This window comes from Carassius gibelio, chromosome A12 (assembly GCF_023724105.1).
Source record: "Carassius gibelio isolate Cgi1373 ecotype wild population from Czech Republic chromosome A12, carGib1.2-hapl.c, whole genome shotgun sequence".
In the NCBI taxonomy this organism is placed as follows: domain Eukaryota; kingdom Metazoa; phylum Chordata; class Actinopteri; order Cypriniformes; family Cyprinidae; genus Carassius; species Carassius gibelio.
This window is the reverse complement of record NC_068382.1, coordinates 21,409,076-21,423,704: the sequence shown is the minus strand read 5'-3', so window position 1 is coordinate 21,423,704 and position 14,629 is coordinate 21,409,076. Positions and strand designations below refer to the sequence as shown.

Genomic DNA, 14,629 nt, shown 5'->3' with positions numbered 1-14,629 from the left:
TTTATAGGTTTTCCCCTCTCTAATCAACTTTTTAATCAAAGTACGCTGTTCTTCTGAACAATGTCTTGAACGACCCATTTTCCTCAGCTTTCAAATGCATGTTCAACAAGTGTTGGCTTCATCCTTAAATAGGGGCCACCTGATTCACACCTGTTTCTTCACAAAATTGATGACCTCAGTGATTGAATGCCACACTGCTATTTTTTTGAACACACCCCTTTCAACTAATTCAACTAATTGCCCAATTGCACAGCCTTAAGAGCGTGCATATCATGAATGCTGGGTCTCATTTGTTTTCTGAGAATCTACTGAACCTACTGGTAACTTGTTTGCCACATAGCAATAAAAAAATATATGAAAAACCTTGATTATTCTGGTTAGTCACATTGTACTGCTATTATTTTGAACAATACTGTACATCCTTGCTGATTAAAAAAGAAATTTCATAAAATACTGACTCCAAACTTCTGAAAGGTAGTGTTTACCTTAAGCACAGATATGGACTAGATAATCATTGTCTATAAAAGATCATCAAGCAGGTCCTAAATAGAATAAAAGCAAATAAACACAATTATTAATTTTCCCAATTTTATTACATTTTGTACAAGAGAGACATCTACTTCAGCTCCTTCACAGCCAGACCTGAAACGAGAGAGAGACGGGTCATATTTACAGTAATCCTTGAAGGGACAGAGTCCTGGTCTGACACAGCTTTAAGTGTTAGTGGACCGGTGGAACTGAAGTCTCTGTGATGCGAAACCCAGCACTAGGTCCATCATTATTCTAGCAAGCGTGTAAATGCACAGGGGGCACAGGAAAGGCCCAAAGTGTTTGGACATCTTGCAAACTTCACACAAATCACAGCATTTCCATGACTGTCAGTTATAAGCACTACATTAAGGACTTCGAAAAAGCTTTTTATTCCCTCATCATTAAGATATTTGACCCTGGACCACAAGGGTCTTAAGTTTCAATTTTACGAAATTGAGATTTATGAAATCACCTGAAAGCAGAATATATATACTTTCCACTGATCTATGGTTTATTAGGATCAGACAATATTTGGCTGAGATACAACTACTTGAAAATCTGGAATCTCTGAGGATGCAAAAAAAAAAATACAAAAATCTAAATACTGAGAAAATAACCTTTAAAGTTGTCCAAATAAAGATCTTAGTAATGCATATTACTAATCAAAATAAGTTTTGATATATGTATTGTAGGTAATTTACTAAATATCTTCATGGAACATGAGCTTTACTTAATATACTAATGATTTTTGGAATAAAAGAAAAATCAATAATTTTGACCCGTACAATGTTTTTTGGCTAATGCTGAAAATATACCCCAGTGACTTGGGTTTTGTGGTCTAGGGTCACAAATTTAAGCTTTAAATTTAAAGCTTTAAATCCACAGGCCTGGAAATGTTGAAATTTCCTTTTAATTGTAGGTTAATCTTTACTTTCTCTTTACAAGATCTGCAATGTTTTCATTTTTAATCAAACCAGAACAACATTTCTACAGACAAGCATTTAGCACAAATCCTTGAGGTCGATACCATTTCTGCAAAAGCATTACGCTGCACAACCAGTTCATGCATTTGTTTCTTTCCTGACATTTATAACAACACTATTCCTGATGTTTTCTGATACGATCTCGGCCGTTTCATGGTGTTTGACGACTCACCTGGTGGCAGGGACTGCTTGAGCTTCTCCGCCTTCTCTTTGTCTGTGATGACCAATGTGTACAGGTATCTGCTGCAGCGGACCTTGAACTTCACATTGTCCTTGTTCTTCTTAATCTTGACAGCTGTTGGAAAACAACGCATGAATTTGGAAAAAGTCCATCAAAACTAGTAAACATTTGTCCATGCAAATATGCCAAGAATTCTGAAATGTAAAAAAAAATGAAACTGATTAACAAAGTCAGCATGTCACAAATCACAGAATGTAGTGCAATAAGCGCATACTTGAAATTCTGTTCTATCAGACCACAAGTACAAAATCTGTTCAGACTTAAATCAGGACTTGTCAATCCTGGTCCTGTAAAAACCCCAATAACTACACTTTCTGGATGTCTCATTCAACACAAGACTCCTGGTGCATTCAAGTCATGTTGGATAGATCGTTTTTAGGAGTTGAACACAAAGACAGCATCACAAAGTCAAACAATTTTCTTCTGCGTTTCTGAGTCAGTGAGATCTGTATTGACGTAAATTTGCTGACATGATAAAATTATTATTTTTTGTAACGTACAATAAAACTGCAGGTTACATATACGCAATATTATACTATTGCATAATTCCCATAGGATATATAAGGATTCAGTTTACATCACCTTCATAAATTGAATAAAAACCGAAATAAATCCACAAAAAAAAAAAAAAAAACATGCACACTTTCTACAATTTTTTTTAGATGTAGAGTTTAATATAATCATTAAATTTTATATAGAAAAGAGAAATCGCCATTAAGTTCTGACCAGTGACTTGAATACACCTTGTGTCAATTTCCTTGTCAACTCATGAATAACGTTACTAAGTTCCCAGGAAGACTTTACATTTATCAATAGATCAGCTCATTTCTAGAGTCTCTGAACCGGAAGTGTGTCTCCAATTTGAAAGACATCCAAACAGTGCAGTCCTCCATGATTGAGATTCACAGTTTTTAGTAATGTGAATGGTTTAAGTAAAACTTAATATTTAATAGTTAACAGAATCAAAACAAACCACATAAGAGCGTGCAAACCACGTCACAATAAAGAGCAGCACACATCAGTAACTTTACAGGAGAAACCTAAAAAGGAAAAAACTTTTTTTTTTTAATCAGAAATTAAACTTACACTTTGCGTCCTTCCTCCTTGCTGTAAGCAGGAAATCTTTGATTTCTTCAATTTTTCGTGGCTGTAAACACGAAAAACACATTAGACACTACGAAAATTAGGCTAAACGTTAGCACTCGGCTTATTCAAGATCTTAAAAAAGCCGTTTCTCGACTGCTCGTTTATGATTATCGAACAAACCTAAAATATTTTCACATTTAGACCGATTCACTACTTGATAATTTATAAAAATAGGTTCTCCATCAGCGTGACAATCCACTATTTCTCCGCCATTAGCCGCCTTCTGCTAACCCGTGATTTTACTTTAAAGCAGGTTTAGCTTATCGTTTTAGAACAAACGTGACTAAACTGATGTACACTATATTTCTCCATTCAATAAAAATCGCGCAAATAATATATTTATAAACATTCTCACCATTCTGTTTCAGGAGCGACTCGACCCTGCAATACAGAAAAACACTTTATTACCTCGCTATTCTACAAAACTTCTAGGAAATCTCTCGAGTAATGACACATTTACACTTCATCTTTCACACCCTATATGTATGAAAGGTGGATATTGACGGATTGATGCAGATTTAAATGGATTCATTAGACAGAGCTAAAATGCTAACACTTACACGTCCTGCGAGCGAGGGGGGAAAAGGGGCGGGACTTCCGCGTGAATGTGTAATATAAACCAGCTACGGTGGCTCAAGAGGGACTCACTGGACTAAAAAAGCTAAACTCACAGCGACATCTACAGGTGCAGCATGAATATATCACGTCATTTATTATTTGAATCGGGAGGCTTTATGGAATATATGTTAACACTTCACAATGAGGTGTCATTTGTTAACATTAATTAATGTATTGATTATCATGAACTAACAATGAACAATAGCCAAATATTTGTTACAGGCTATTTAATCTTGGTTAATGTTGGTTAATGAAAATACAGTTATTCATTGTTTGATCATGTTAGTTCACAATGCATTAACCAGTGTTAACAAAACAAAACAAAACAATTTTTTTTTTAAATAATGTAATAGTAAATATTGAAATTAATTAACTGAGATCAATAAATGCTTAGTTCGTGTTAACTAATATAGTTAATTACTGTTAATTAATTAACCTTATTGTAAAGTGTTACTGAATACATTTTGTAAAATAATTATCGTTGCAAAAGTGAAGAAATTATTGTTGCTGATATATTGTTGTTATTATTTCTACATTTCATTATCTTCATAACATTTGAAAAAAAAGAAGATTTTTTTCACAAATTATTATTTAAATGGTAGGAAAGTTGAAAAGAAATGATCCGTATACTTATATGTAAGCTATAACCCTAAATCATTATATTGATCATTATATCAATATAGTCATTATATACTGTCAACAAGCCTGTCTTCTATCGCACAGAAGAATCATATAATGCAAGGCACTGATTGCACAAACGATAAGTCAGTCAATCAATCAATCAGTCAAATGAACCAATCAGAGAGGCTGAATCATCGAAACTGTAAGTATCATCACTGTAATATAGCATCATGATGTCTTAGTGTGCCACTAAAAGCATCCACACACACACACAAACACACATATATATATATATATATATATATATATATATATATATATATATATATATATATATATATATATAACCATCTTGACCATTCCTGTGAAAAGAACCCATTTATATAAGTGATTCATTCAGACATTGATTTGTTTGATCTAATTCTAGTAATTAGCAAAGCTTGGATACATGATGTTTATGACAGAATCTGTGAGATATTAGTCCCAATGAAATATGCATCTGTCGTATACGCACATGTGAAATTGACGTGACATACGTCCATACTCAGATTTCACTCTGCATTCAAACTCGCAACCTTTGGATTATGAGTCCGAATCTCTAACCATTGGGCAACAACTTCCCCATGCATATCAATAATTCACACATCTGGTTCTTATTAAGTGTATCTAATCTGCTGGATTCTTGAGTGACATCTGCAGCTTCTCTGCACTTAATTAATAAAGGTAGACACCACCGCTGCCCTCCTCACTCTTAATTACTGTCCCATTGGCTCATATTCATTTGAGCCAATTCGTTTCGGCCCACGTAGAAGGCATAGGGCAGATCCCACAACTCGCTTCCCTCCACTGAGCAGAATCCTGATTAGCTTCATTTGGCTCTGTGTTTTTGCTGCTTCCATTCAGGGAATTTGTTAAAGCCTGTCCAACCTCAGTCAGAGATGGTAATGAAGGTGGGTTTGGTGCAGGGCAGGCTGTGCATTAAAACTTAAAATCTAAAAAAAAAAGCATATTTCAGAAGGTTGATGAGGCGCGATTTTAGCCATCTCTCCTAGATTACAGAGCACACAGACTTTTACCATACTATATTTTATTAATCACCATTAGGATTCCACATATTTATTGCAGTCACCTTGCGGTCACTCCAATGGCACTAGATGGCAGATTATGCTCATGAAACAAATGCTGCATGGCAGCAAAGTCCTTGATGGACCACAAGAGATAAAGAGGAGAGAGGGCAGTGTCTGACCAGTTACTGAGCCTGTATTTTCCATATGCAATTGACTTCAGTCCTCTGACTTCATTCCTCAATTCAGAAGGCATGAAACTATGTTAGTATGAAAGGAGAGCTCTAATATAATACCTGGAGAAAGGTAAAATGTGTGTGTGTGTGTGTGTCCGTATATATATATATATATATATATATATATATATATATATATATATATATAAATTAATTTAATTTAATTTCTCATTTTTGTTTATTTTAAACTTAGTACTAAAATAACTAAAACTAGTAAATAAAACCAAAAACTAAAACTTAATAAAAACAAATAAAATCTAGACAGATGAAAAAAAGAAAAGGAAATTTTTAATGAAATAAACATTAACTGAAATAGTTGCCAAGGAAACATTTCTTATTTTTGTTTCGTTTAAACTGAAGTACTAAAATAACAAACTAAACAAATAAAACTAAAACCTAAATTAATAATGATAATAATAATAATAATAATAGCAAAAACTATATAGACGTATTAAAAATAATTCAAATAAAATATAAAGATATACAAATAATAATCTATCTACAAAAATGTATCATTATATTTAATACTAATACTACTACTACTAATAATCTTCTTAGGCAATCTTTACAATTGACTACCACATCAGCACAGGACTTTCCTTACATACCCTCTCTGAGCCATTAGAATAGATGTGTGCCAAGTCTTCAGGTTCCATTTTGACTAACGTACATCGTCTGTAATGACACGCAGTCCATCACTCAGCCATTCATGTGAGACAAACACAAGCTTCACTGTGTGTATAGCCAGAAGTAATGTGCGGTGCTGGCCCGGCATCAATCATGGTTTGGATTCTGCTGGAACCATAAATGGGAATAAGAAGCAGGGATCATCCAACCTTCATTAGTTTTGCTCAACTTAATTTCATCCTTAATTTCAAACCTGTAGCCCTGTAGGGCTACACTGGGATGGCAATGTATATATCTGGAACTGGAATAAGCAAAGAGCCCCCAAGTGGAAATAGCACTGGTGAAATAACGTGAAATGGAATTTTCAATAGGTTTGCATAGGATCTGCTGAGGATTTCACACATTTGAATATGAAACTGAACCAAATGTATGCTTTCTTGATAGTGCAAAGGCCCACACAGACATTTTCTCTCCACCAGAACATTTTGAAACAGTAACACAGCTGGGGTGAATTCATTCACTGCTTTGGACAAGGGATTTTCCCTCATCTTTGTACGCATACGTGCATTGAGGGACATCACTTTAGCAATGCTTTATTATAAACGGCCATTTTAAGAAAATAAATAAATAAAAATGAGAAAGAAATTAATACTTTTATTCAGCAAGGATGCATTAAATTGATGAAAAGTGACAGTAAAGATATATACTGTAAACAATAAATAAATAAATAAATAAACTATTTCAAATAAATGCTGTCCCCTTGAACTTTATATTCATCAAATGATAATCCTGAAAAAAAAAAAAAAAAAAAAAAAAATATATATATATATATATATATATATATATATATATATATATATGTCAGCATGATTTCTGATGGATCATGTGACACTGAATAATTGAGTAATGAGTGCTTTGCCATTATGAGAATAAATGACATTTTAAAAGATATTGAATATTATTTTAATTAGTAATATTTTCATGTTTTCAAGTTAAAGTAAATAGAATTTTAATGTTTTTACTATATTTCTGTTCAAATAAATGCAGCCTCGGTTAGCACAGAGATTTATTTATTTATTATTTTTTTATAATTCCAACCCCAAACTCAGAATGACAGTTTGCATTTAATTTTGTGTGATTCCGTTTTGGAATTAACTTCAGAAAGTTAGCCTTCATTACCAGAAGTTAGCTAAGCCATCTGGTTTTACAGTATTGGTGTTCACCAATAAGACATGAAAGATTTGAAGTTAAAGCATATTGCACCAGCTCACTTAAGAAGAAGAAGAAGAAGAAGAAGAAGAAGAAGAAGAAGAAGAAGAAGAAGAAGAAGAAGAAGAAGAAGAAGAAGAAGAAGAAGAAGAAGAAGAATCCAGTTTATCCACTTTTAGTTCCTTTCACCTACATCACTTCTTTATAAATTATTATTTCTTAAAAGTCAGCATCCTTTTCTCAAAGTGCCTATAGCTGTCTTTTCCCGACTGATGCAGCCGTTCTGGCTCCTGCCGGCTTTTCCTGCTATCCGTGTGCCTGTCAGCCTTTGAGAACCAGGCTTTCTGCCCACTTTGTCAGTTCTGGTCGACAGCAGGACTATTTCAGCTGTCTGTGACCGTTCTTGGCTGGAAAGCAGCGTTCTGTTGCCTGCACCACTTAATGTAAAGAGGACTGCCTGAGTTGGTGAAAAGTATGCTCACTAAAATATCTACTGTTTTAATACACTTGACACACTGGACTGACATATGCTAGAGACATTTGATGATAGACTTAGGCACATTTACCATCTTTATCATCCATTTGGCTAAATCAGAGCTTCAAAAGATGAAAAGTGTTGGGGTTATTATTCTCCGATGAGAAACTGCAGCTCTAATGGAATCAGGCACCTGAATTTTCTCCGACTGCCTCTCTGAATCACTGTCTCCCATCTAAGTGTTTTTTCCTATTACCTGAACCAAGAGCTGAGCCAGCAGCTTTCCATTTAGCTAATCAGACTTTTATATTTACATATCCTTATCTGCCATCATTCACATTATAGCATATAGTGGATCATTACTCTATAATAACATGCAACAATGCAATGCTCAATATCAGGGCTTAGAATTACATTCTTTCGAAGACAAGGATATTCAAATGAAAAATTCATAATTATCACATTTTAACACTTTAACCTAATATATTAATTAATATATTAATAATAAAAAAATGCATGACAGTTCAGTCATTTTTTTACAAATTATTCTTATAAAATGTTAACATTATATTATTTTTTATTTTAAAAATATTTTACTTTAAAATTACTGTCAACTGTGCCTGTTATAATATACAAATTGTAATTAAGTATTTGGAGCCATTGTGCAATTCTTAAATATTACTGCTGATGATTACTTGCAAATGCAAAACGAACGTGTTCTTGTCCTGGCCTTCTTAACTTTCTGTTTAAAAAAAGATTAATTCTCATTTGAGCTGAGATGTGGCTTGGTAGTAAATGCATAAGTCTAAGCGAAGCCTTTGTGTTCAAGTGTTAGATGCAGATCTGAATGCAGCCCATGTCATGTCCCATTTCCATTACACCTCTGTCTGCCTGAATAGTGTCCACTAATCTCTGTCAATAAAATGTGGCATATCCCCTAAAAGTCAGGATTCACATTTGCTTTTAATGTCTCCTCATACACAAAATAATACACCATATCTACAATTTATTACTTTTGACTGGAGACTGGAAAGCCTATCGTTTGGTTCAAGAACTGCGGTAATGAAAACAGATGATGTGGTGGACGCTGACGTTCTGATATAGTGTCCCATATCACACATGGGGTAATTCTGCATTCTGCTGTTGCCTGCTGTTTTGAGCCGGCCAGAGCTCCGTCTCCACATCATCACCAAACTTAGCTAAAACCTTACCCTGTTTTACTTTCCTGCACAACATATTAAATATTTATGATCTTTACGAATGTTATGTACTAGCTTCAGTCCCACAGTCTCTGACTTCTAGTGCCTGGTGAATTGCACTCCATAAGTCAACCTGGAGCAATGACTTCCGGTTTGAAAAGTAGTTTGAATTAGCAACTCTATAAGTATTCCAAAGAGATTTGAGGTACTCTGAATGGTTTCAAATAGAATAGTACAATTTCGGTGCCACTAGTGGCATAAAACAGAATTGCAGTCTGTTTGGCCTGGTCTCATACAGGGTTAATAAGTTGCCATTGTTGACCTGCGATCTAGAATAATACATTTGAGCATCTACATACCGAAAGTTTGAGGTTGGTAAGATTTTTGAATGTTTTTGAAAGAAGTTTCTTATGCTCACTACCTAGACTGCATTTATTTAACCAATTCAGTAAAAACATTAACACAAATGTAAATGTAAAATAACAATATGTTTTAATACATTTTAAAATGTAATTTATTCCTGTGATGGCAAATCTGAATTCTCAAAAGGCATTACAACAGTCTTTGTTAAATAATTATTTTATTAATAGAAATTTCAAAAGAACCACCATTATTTTGATAGAAAGGTAAACGTGTAAATGTCTCTACTATCACTTTTCAGTTTAATACCTTCTTGCTAAAATAAAAGTATTAATTAATTTAAAAAGTGAGTTGGGAAGATTCAAGAAAAGTCAAATGCTAAATTATTTTCCTAGTATTAACATGAAATGTCTGAACTCTTTTAAGGAATAAAGGTGTAGGCCTATATGCAAAGTTTGTAATGCTGTCTAAACTCTAAAATTCTATGATGTTCACTTCAGACACTGAGCTCAACATCAGCTGAAATGTTGTCAGTAATGGATCAAAAATCTGAAAATGTAGTCACCACCAGGCCCTCCAAGATGTACATGAGTTTCACTGGAAAATATTTGAATAAATGTAGCATTCCGTCACTTGCTCACCAGTAGGTCCTCTGCAATGAATGGGTGCCGTCAGAATGAGAGTCCAAACGGCTGATAAAAACATCACAATAACCCACAAGTAATCCACACTCCAGTCCATCACTTCATCTTATGAAGCAAAAAAGCTTTGTGTGTTGAGGAGGAGAGAAATTTGCACAAACCGAGACCTGTTTAAAAGTGAAAACAGTCCAAAACAGTTATAAACAGATTTGCTGATGTGAGCTGACAAAGGGGAGATAGACTTTTCACTGGAGGAAGCGTTATGGATTATAGATTACATTAATAAAGGTTTTGTTCCTTGCAAACATACAGTACAGTTCACTAAATGTTATCTAATGGAATGGAGTCATGTAATATTTGTGGATTATTGTGGTTAGCTGTTTGGACTCTCATTCTGACGGCACCCATTCACTCCAGAGGATACACTGGTGAGCAAGTGATGCTAGATTTTCCAAATATACACTGGTGAGAAAGTGATGCTACATTTCCCCAAACAAACTTATCTACATCTCGGATGGCCTGTTGGGTAAACTATTCCTTTAATGTCATAAAATTATTCAGTTTCAGAATTTAATTAAATAAAACAGAAGCACTGCGATCATCTTCGAGATGCTATGGATTAATGCAGGGTAAATGCTGCCTCGCTATGCAGATACGCAGAGTAAACAAGCCATTTACATTTCACAGTTGTTGCATTTTTAGAATCTAGTAGAGTTTGTGTTGTTAAATATGTATAGTTCCTAGATGGTGAGGGCATATTTGATCATAACATGATAAAACCGCTGATGAGTGGAAAAACTGCAGATGTGCATTGAAAATGAATCTGCACAAATTCCAGGATCTCTGCATTAAATGGCTAGTCCTTACTAAAATCCCTGAATATCAATTACGAAGTGAGCTAAATTTATAGTATTTTTCTTTTTATTTCTTTATCCATGGGCTGCTTAAAGTGCTTTTGCATTGTGAGTGTTTATCAACAAAAGAAATTGAGAACAGAGATCCGTGAAGCGTAGAACACTGGCTATTAGTTTCTCTTAGCTGAGGATTCACATCACCACGTTTAGAGATCCCTGAGACTAATAACATCTATTTATAGATTTAACTCAATATGCATTGTGTGTTATACGGCCACAAACAAAAACACACTCCAAAAGACTATATCTACCCTGCTCTTCAATACTTTTGTCTTTAATGAGGTTGCAGTATAATTTGTCAAAAATGAAAAAGATTGGGTGTGTGAGTAAAACTGAAGATTGATGGTGGTAGAGGGACAGAAAGACTGTAAGTGAGGGATTGAGAGAAAAAGACGAGGCAGACACTTTGCCAAAAGCATTAAATCCAAAGGAAACCTTTTCCTTTTCAGCACCATGTGAGAAAGTTTTGTGATGGAATAGTGATTTTCAAGGTGATTAAAAAGCCATTACTGAAACGACTCTCTCAGGTAATTCGAAAGGTAGTTATTCAAACCCTTTTTGAGAAGCCTAGTATGGAAGAGCACGCATTAAAGAAATGACAGTTATTAGATGAAGATATTATGCCGGATTGCCCTTCTGAGAATGCGCCTGGCAGTCTCCCTTAAAACAGTCAAATCCTCTGCAAATGATTGTTCTTGCATCTGAATTTATTTGTATCGCTGCTTCTCTCAGAACACTGAAACATTTCAGGAAAATAATGAAAAATGTAAGTCTTTCTGTCATCAAGAGCAGCATATCAGTTTTAGACTTGATTTGCTATGGTTTATAATCTGTTTGTGGAAATTTGAAATGGGAAGATTCTCTGAAAGAGTTTGTCGATTTTTTTTTTAAGAATGTGCAAAAAAACAGAAATTGATGATTTATTTGGTAAAAGTGAATGAAATTAATTCATATACTCATGTGTGCAATTGCATATACTGTACAGACTGAGAAAATATTTTTTTAAATGGTAGGGCAAGTGATAAAAGCCTTTTCAGAACATATTATTGAATATTGCAGATTTTTTTTTTCATTGGTTTCTCAAATACATCTTCAACCCCACCTTTAACAAAGCAAATTTGACATTTTCTCAACATTCATTGCATCAGCTGGTACTGCATTCATTGGTAAAAACACATCTTTAAAATGAGACAACCTTGCAAGTTCGAATGTTATGAATGTCCCTTTTTCCCTGTTCTATTGGTGGATGGGAAATGTAATTTCAAATGTATGCAAATTGATTAAATAACACGTACAGAACTCCACTCGCCACTGCCAACGTTGGTTGTACCATAATGAGATTTTTGTCATTTCTAATTACAGTAAAATGAGATGAAGTTTTTGCTGGTAATTTCCTATTTCTGCTTTGATTCCAGGCCTCATTACATACACATGAGCGACATCTTATTCTACATTAGTTTAATTAAAGATTTTTAAATACATCTTTATCTGCCCTATCATTAATGCTAGATAATTGAGGATGAAGAGGAGAGAAGAAACAAATGAAAGTGCATGTCTCCTCCGTCTCTCCATTAGCAGACATTAAATGTAAGAGGATACAGAGTTCAGAAATGGAAAATTAATTGAAGTATCTAATTCAATTTCCTTCCACGTTTCAAACTGAGATCCATGCTTCTGTCTCCCACGGGCTTCAAACTTCTTCATTCCACTGTACAGTGATTGCAATCAAACCAGCTCACCTGTATGTCAGTTTGCGAGGTTTTCCTGACCAGTCTGAACTGAATTAAATGGATGAGAAAGTTGTGAGGGAAGGTTGGAAGTTTGAACTGCAGATCTGAGCTTGTGTAAGTTGTTGCAAACTATCAATTTTGTAAGATTTCAGAACTATAGGGACGTAATAATCCACTCAGAAGTGATTTAGCCAGGGGAGGTTATTTAATTGTGATGCATATCCTATCTGGCAGATAATAAACTTTTCAGGCACATCGTTGACAGTGATCTGAAAAACTTGGAGACTGGGGAAGCAATTTTTACACTGTGCTTCATAATTCACAGATTACTACAAATCAAACTATTATATTTTTGTATTAGAAACATATATATATGTGCCAGAATTAACAGTACCATTGATATATTTCTGTATTAAAACAGTAAAAGTCAGAATGTCACAACAAAAATTGTTTCAAACTAAGTCAAAGCACATTGAATTACAGTGTTTTTGGTGCAGGAAGTGATTCAAATAACTTGTAAAGACGGTCTCTTGTTAATGTAATCTTCAGACAGAGTCACTGAAATCCTTATTGCACTGGAACGTGCAAACAGAGACAATAGATTTTGATAAAGTAAAAAGTCTCATTGCTGTTTTTTTTTTTTTTTTTTTTTTCAGCGCGCTTGGAACACAGCGCTCTTGGCTGATCAGATTCCAGGATGGGATCGAACTGTTGTGAAAAAGACATCTACTGTACATATCTTTCATTTCAGACAAACCTTTTCCATTTCTTAACATACCAGTAATAATATAAGGCCCAAAGTATAGTCTTCTCTATGCACATGAATGCAGAAGTTTCTAGCTACTCAGTTTAGTGTATTGTTGCATTTCAAAATTTGTAATGGAATGCAAGCATACTTCGCACTCTCAGAGCTGATAAAGCAGGTCAGTTTTCTCTTGCACAACAATTATAAAACTTACCTGAATAAAGCCAAGGACATTTGAATGTAACTCTATCGCCCCCTTGAGGTTTGTTTCTAATGCAATTGTTACCAGAATGATGCAAGACCACATGTTTAAAAGGTAATTGACTGCGGGCAAGATGGGCTTTTAATAAATCTTGGCTGTCTATGCAGTAGAAATGTGGAAAAAATTAAATCGGTGCCAAATGTCTAGAGAAAAGAGAAAAGGGGCTGTGGCTTTCCCTTTTTGCAAAACTTGAACCCCCTTGAAAACGTTTGATTTTGGCTCTGCCTGTCTGGTGACACAAAAGCAAAGCTGATTATAAATTGGCAACTTACCCTTCAAGTATATTCAAAAGGGACTGCTTGTTGGTCTGTTCACATTCTTGCACAAGTTTATTTATTTATTTTTGATTTAGCAATCCAAAGGCATCATTACTTTTGATAAGAGAAGAGTAGTACCATATTAAAGTTAAATAAAAAGTTTTGTTGAAGGTTGATGATTACATTTTTCTGCTTGCTTGTGATTTTTGGTGGAGAAGTTGCCCGTTATAATTGTGCTGTCTTCCTGTAATAGAAAGAAAAATTTACACAAATACTTCACATTACTGCATTTTTTTAATAAGCAATGCAACTCATATATATCCCACAAAACCATCAGTCTACCTGCTGGGATAAATAGTTTAATTCCTCGAGCAGGTTTCACTAAATCCTGCCATCTGTCTCAATCCAGGAAAGTCAGACATTTCTCGGGTGGCAACCCTTTAGTTGTCTTGTCCCCCTCTTTGCCAGGTGAATGTTTTCCGAGGAGCTTTGGATGAAAAAGAACAGCCGCGGATTGGACTCGCCGCAAGTGGCAGTGTTTCAAACAGTAAATCCAGATTAGTAGGCTCTGTATGATTATTACCCAGCTACATACACGAAGAGGGATTACCACAGCATGGCTTTTTCATGGCAAATATCAGTGTCTTCGTGAGAGCGAGGCTGACTAATGTGTGATAAACTCATTCGTGGATTCAGGGAGAGAAGCAAGAGGGAGCCATTTCTCAAATCAGCCGCAGGGTTTTGGTGTGGATTCAGTGTTTTGGAGCGTT

At 34.7% G+C, this 14,629-nt stretch overlaps 1 protein-coding gene across 1 annotated transcript; it reads right to left on the bottom strand.

Annotated features, from left to right (window-relative positions):
- Window positions 1-571: 571 nt before the first annotated feature.
- Window positions 572-3,539, bottom strand: LOC128025468 (60S ribosomal protein L38). The gene is made up of 5 exons (XM_052611871.1): window positions 3,462-3,539; window positions 3,257-3,282; window positions 2,842-2,902; window positions 1,687-1,809; window positions 572-642 (listed from the first exon to the last, which is right to left on the bottom strand). The coding sequence occupies exons 2-5, from the start codon at window positions 3,257-3,259 to the stop codon at window positions 617-619; spliced, it is 213 nt and encodes a 70-aa protein (XP_052467831.1). The 5' UTR covers window positions 3,260-3,282; window positions 3,462-3,539; the 3' UTR covers window positions 572-616.
- Between the last annotated feature and the right edge of the window lie 11,090 nt (window positions 3,540-14,629).

Excerpts from the sequence above, each read along its gene's own strand:
- LOC128025468 (XM_052611871.1), bottom strand. Across the intron at positions 1,810-2,841 it reads AAGGAGGAAGGACGCAAAGT|CTGTCAAGATTAAGAAGAAC; the intron begins GTAAGTTTAATT and ends GTTTTCCAACAG. Across the intron at positions 643-1,686 it reads CAAGCAGTCCCTGCCACCAG|GTCTGGCTGTGAAGGAGCTG; the intron begins GTGAGTCGTCAA and ends CTCTCGTTTCAG.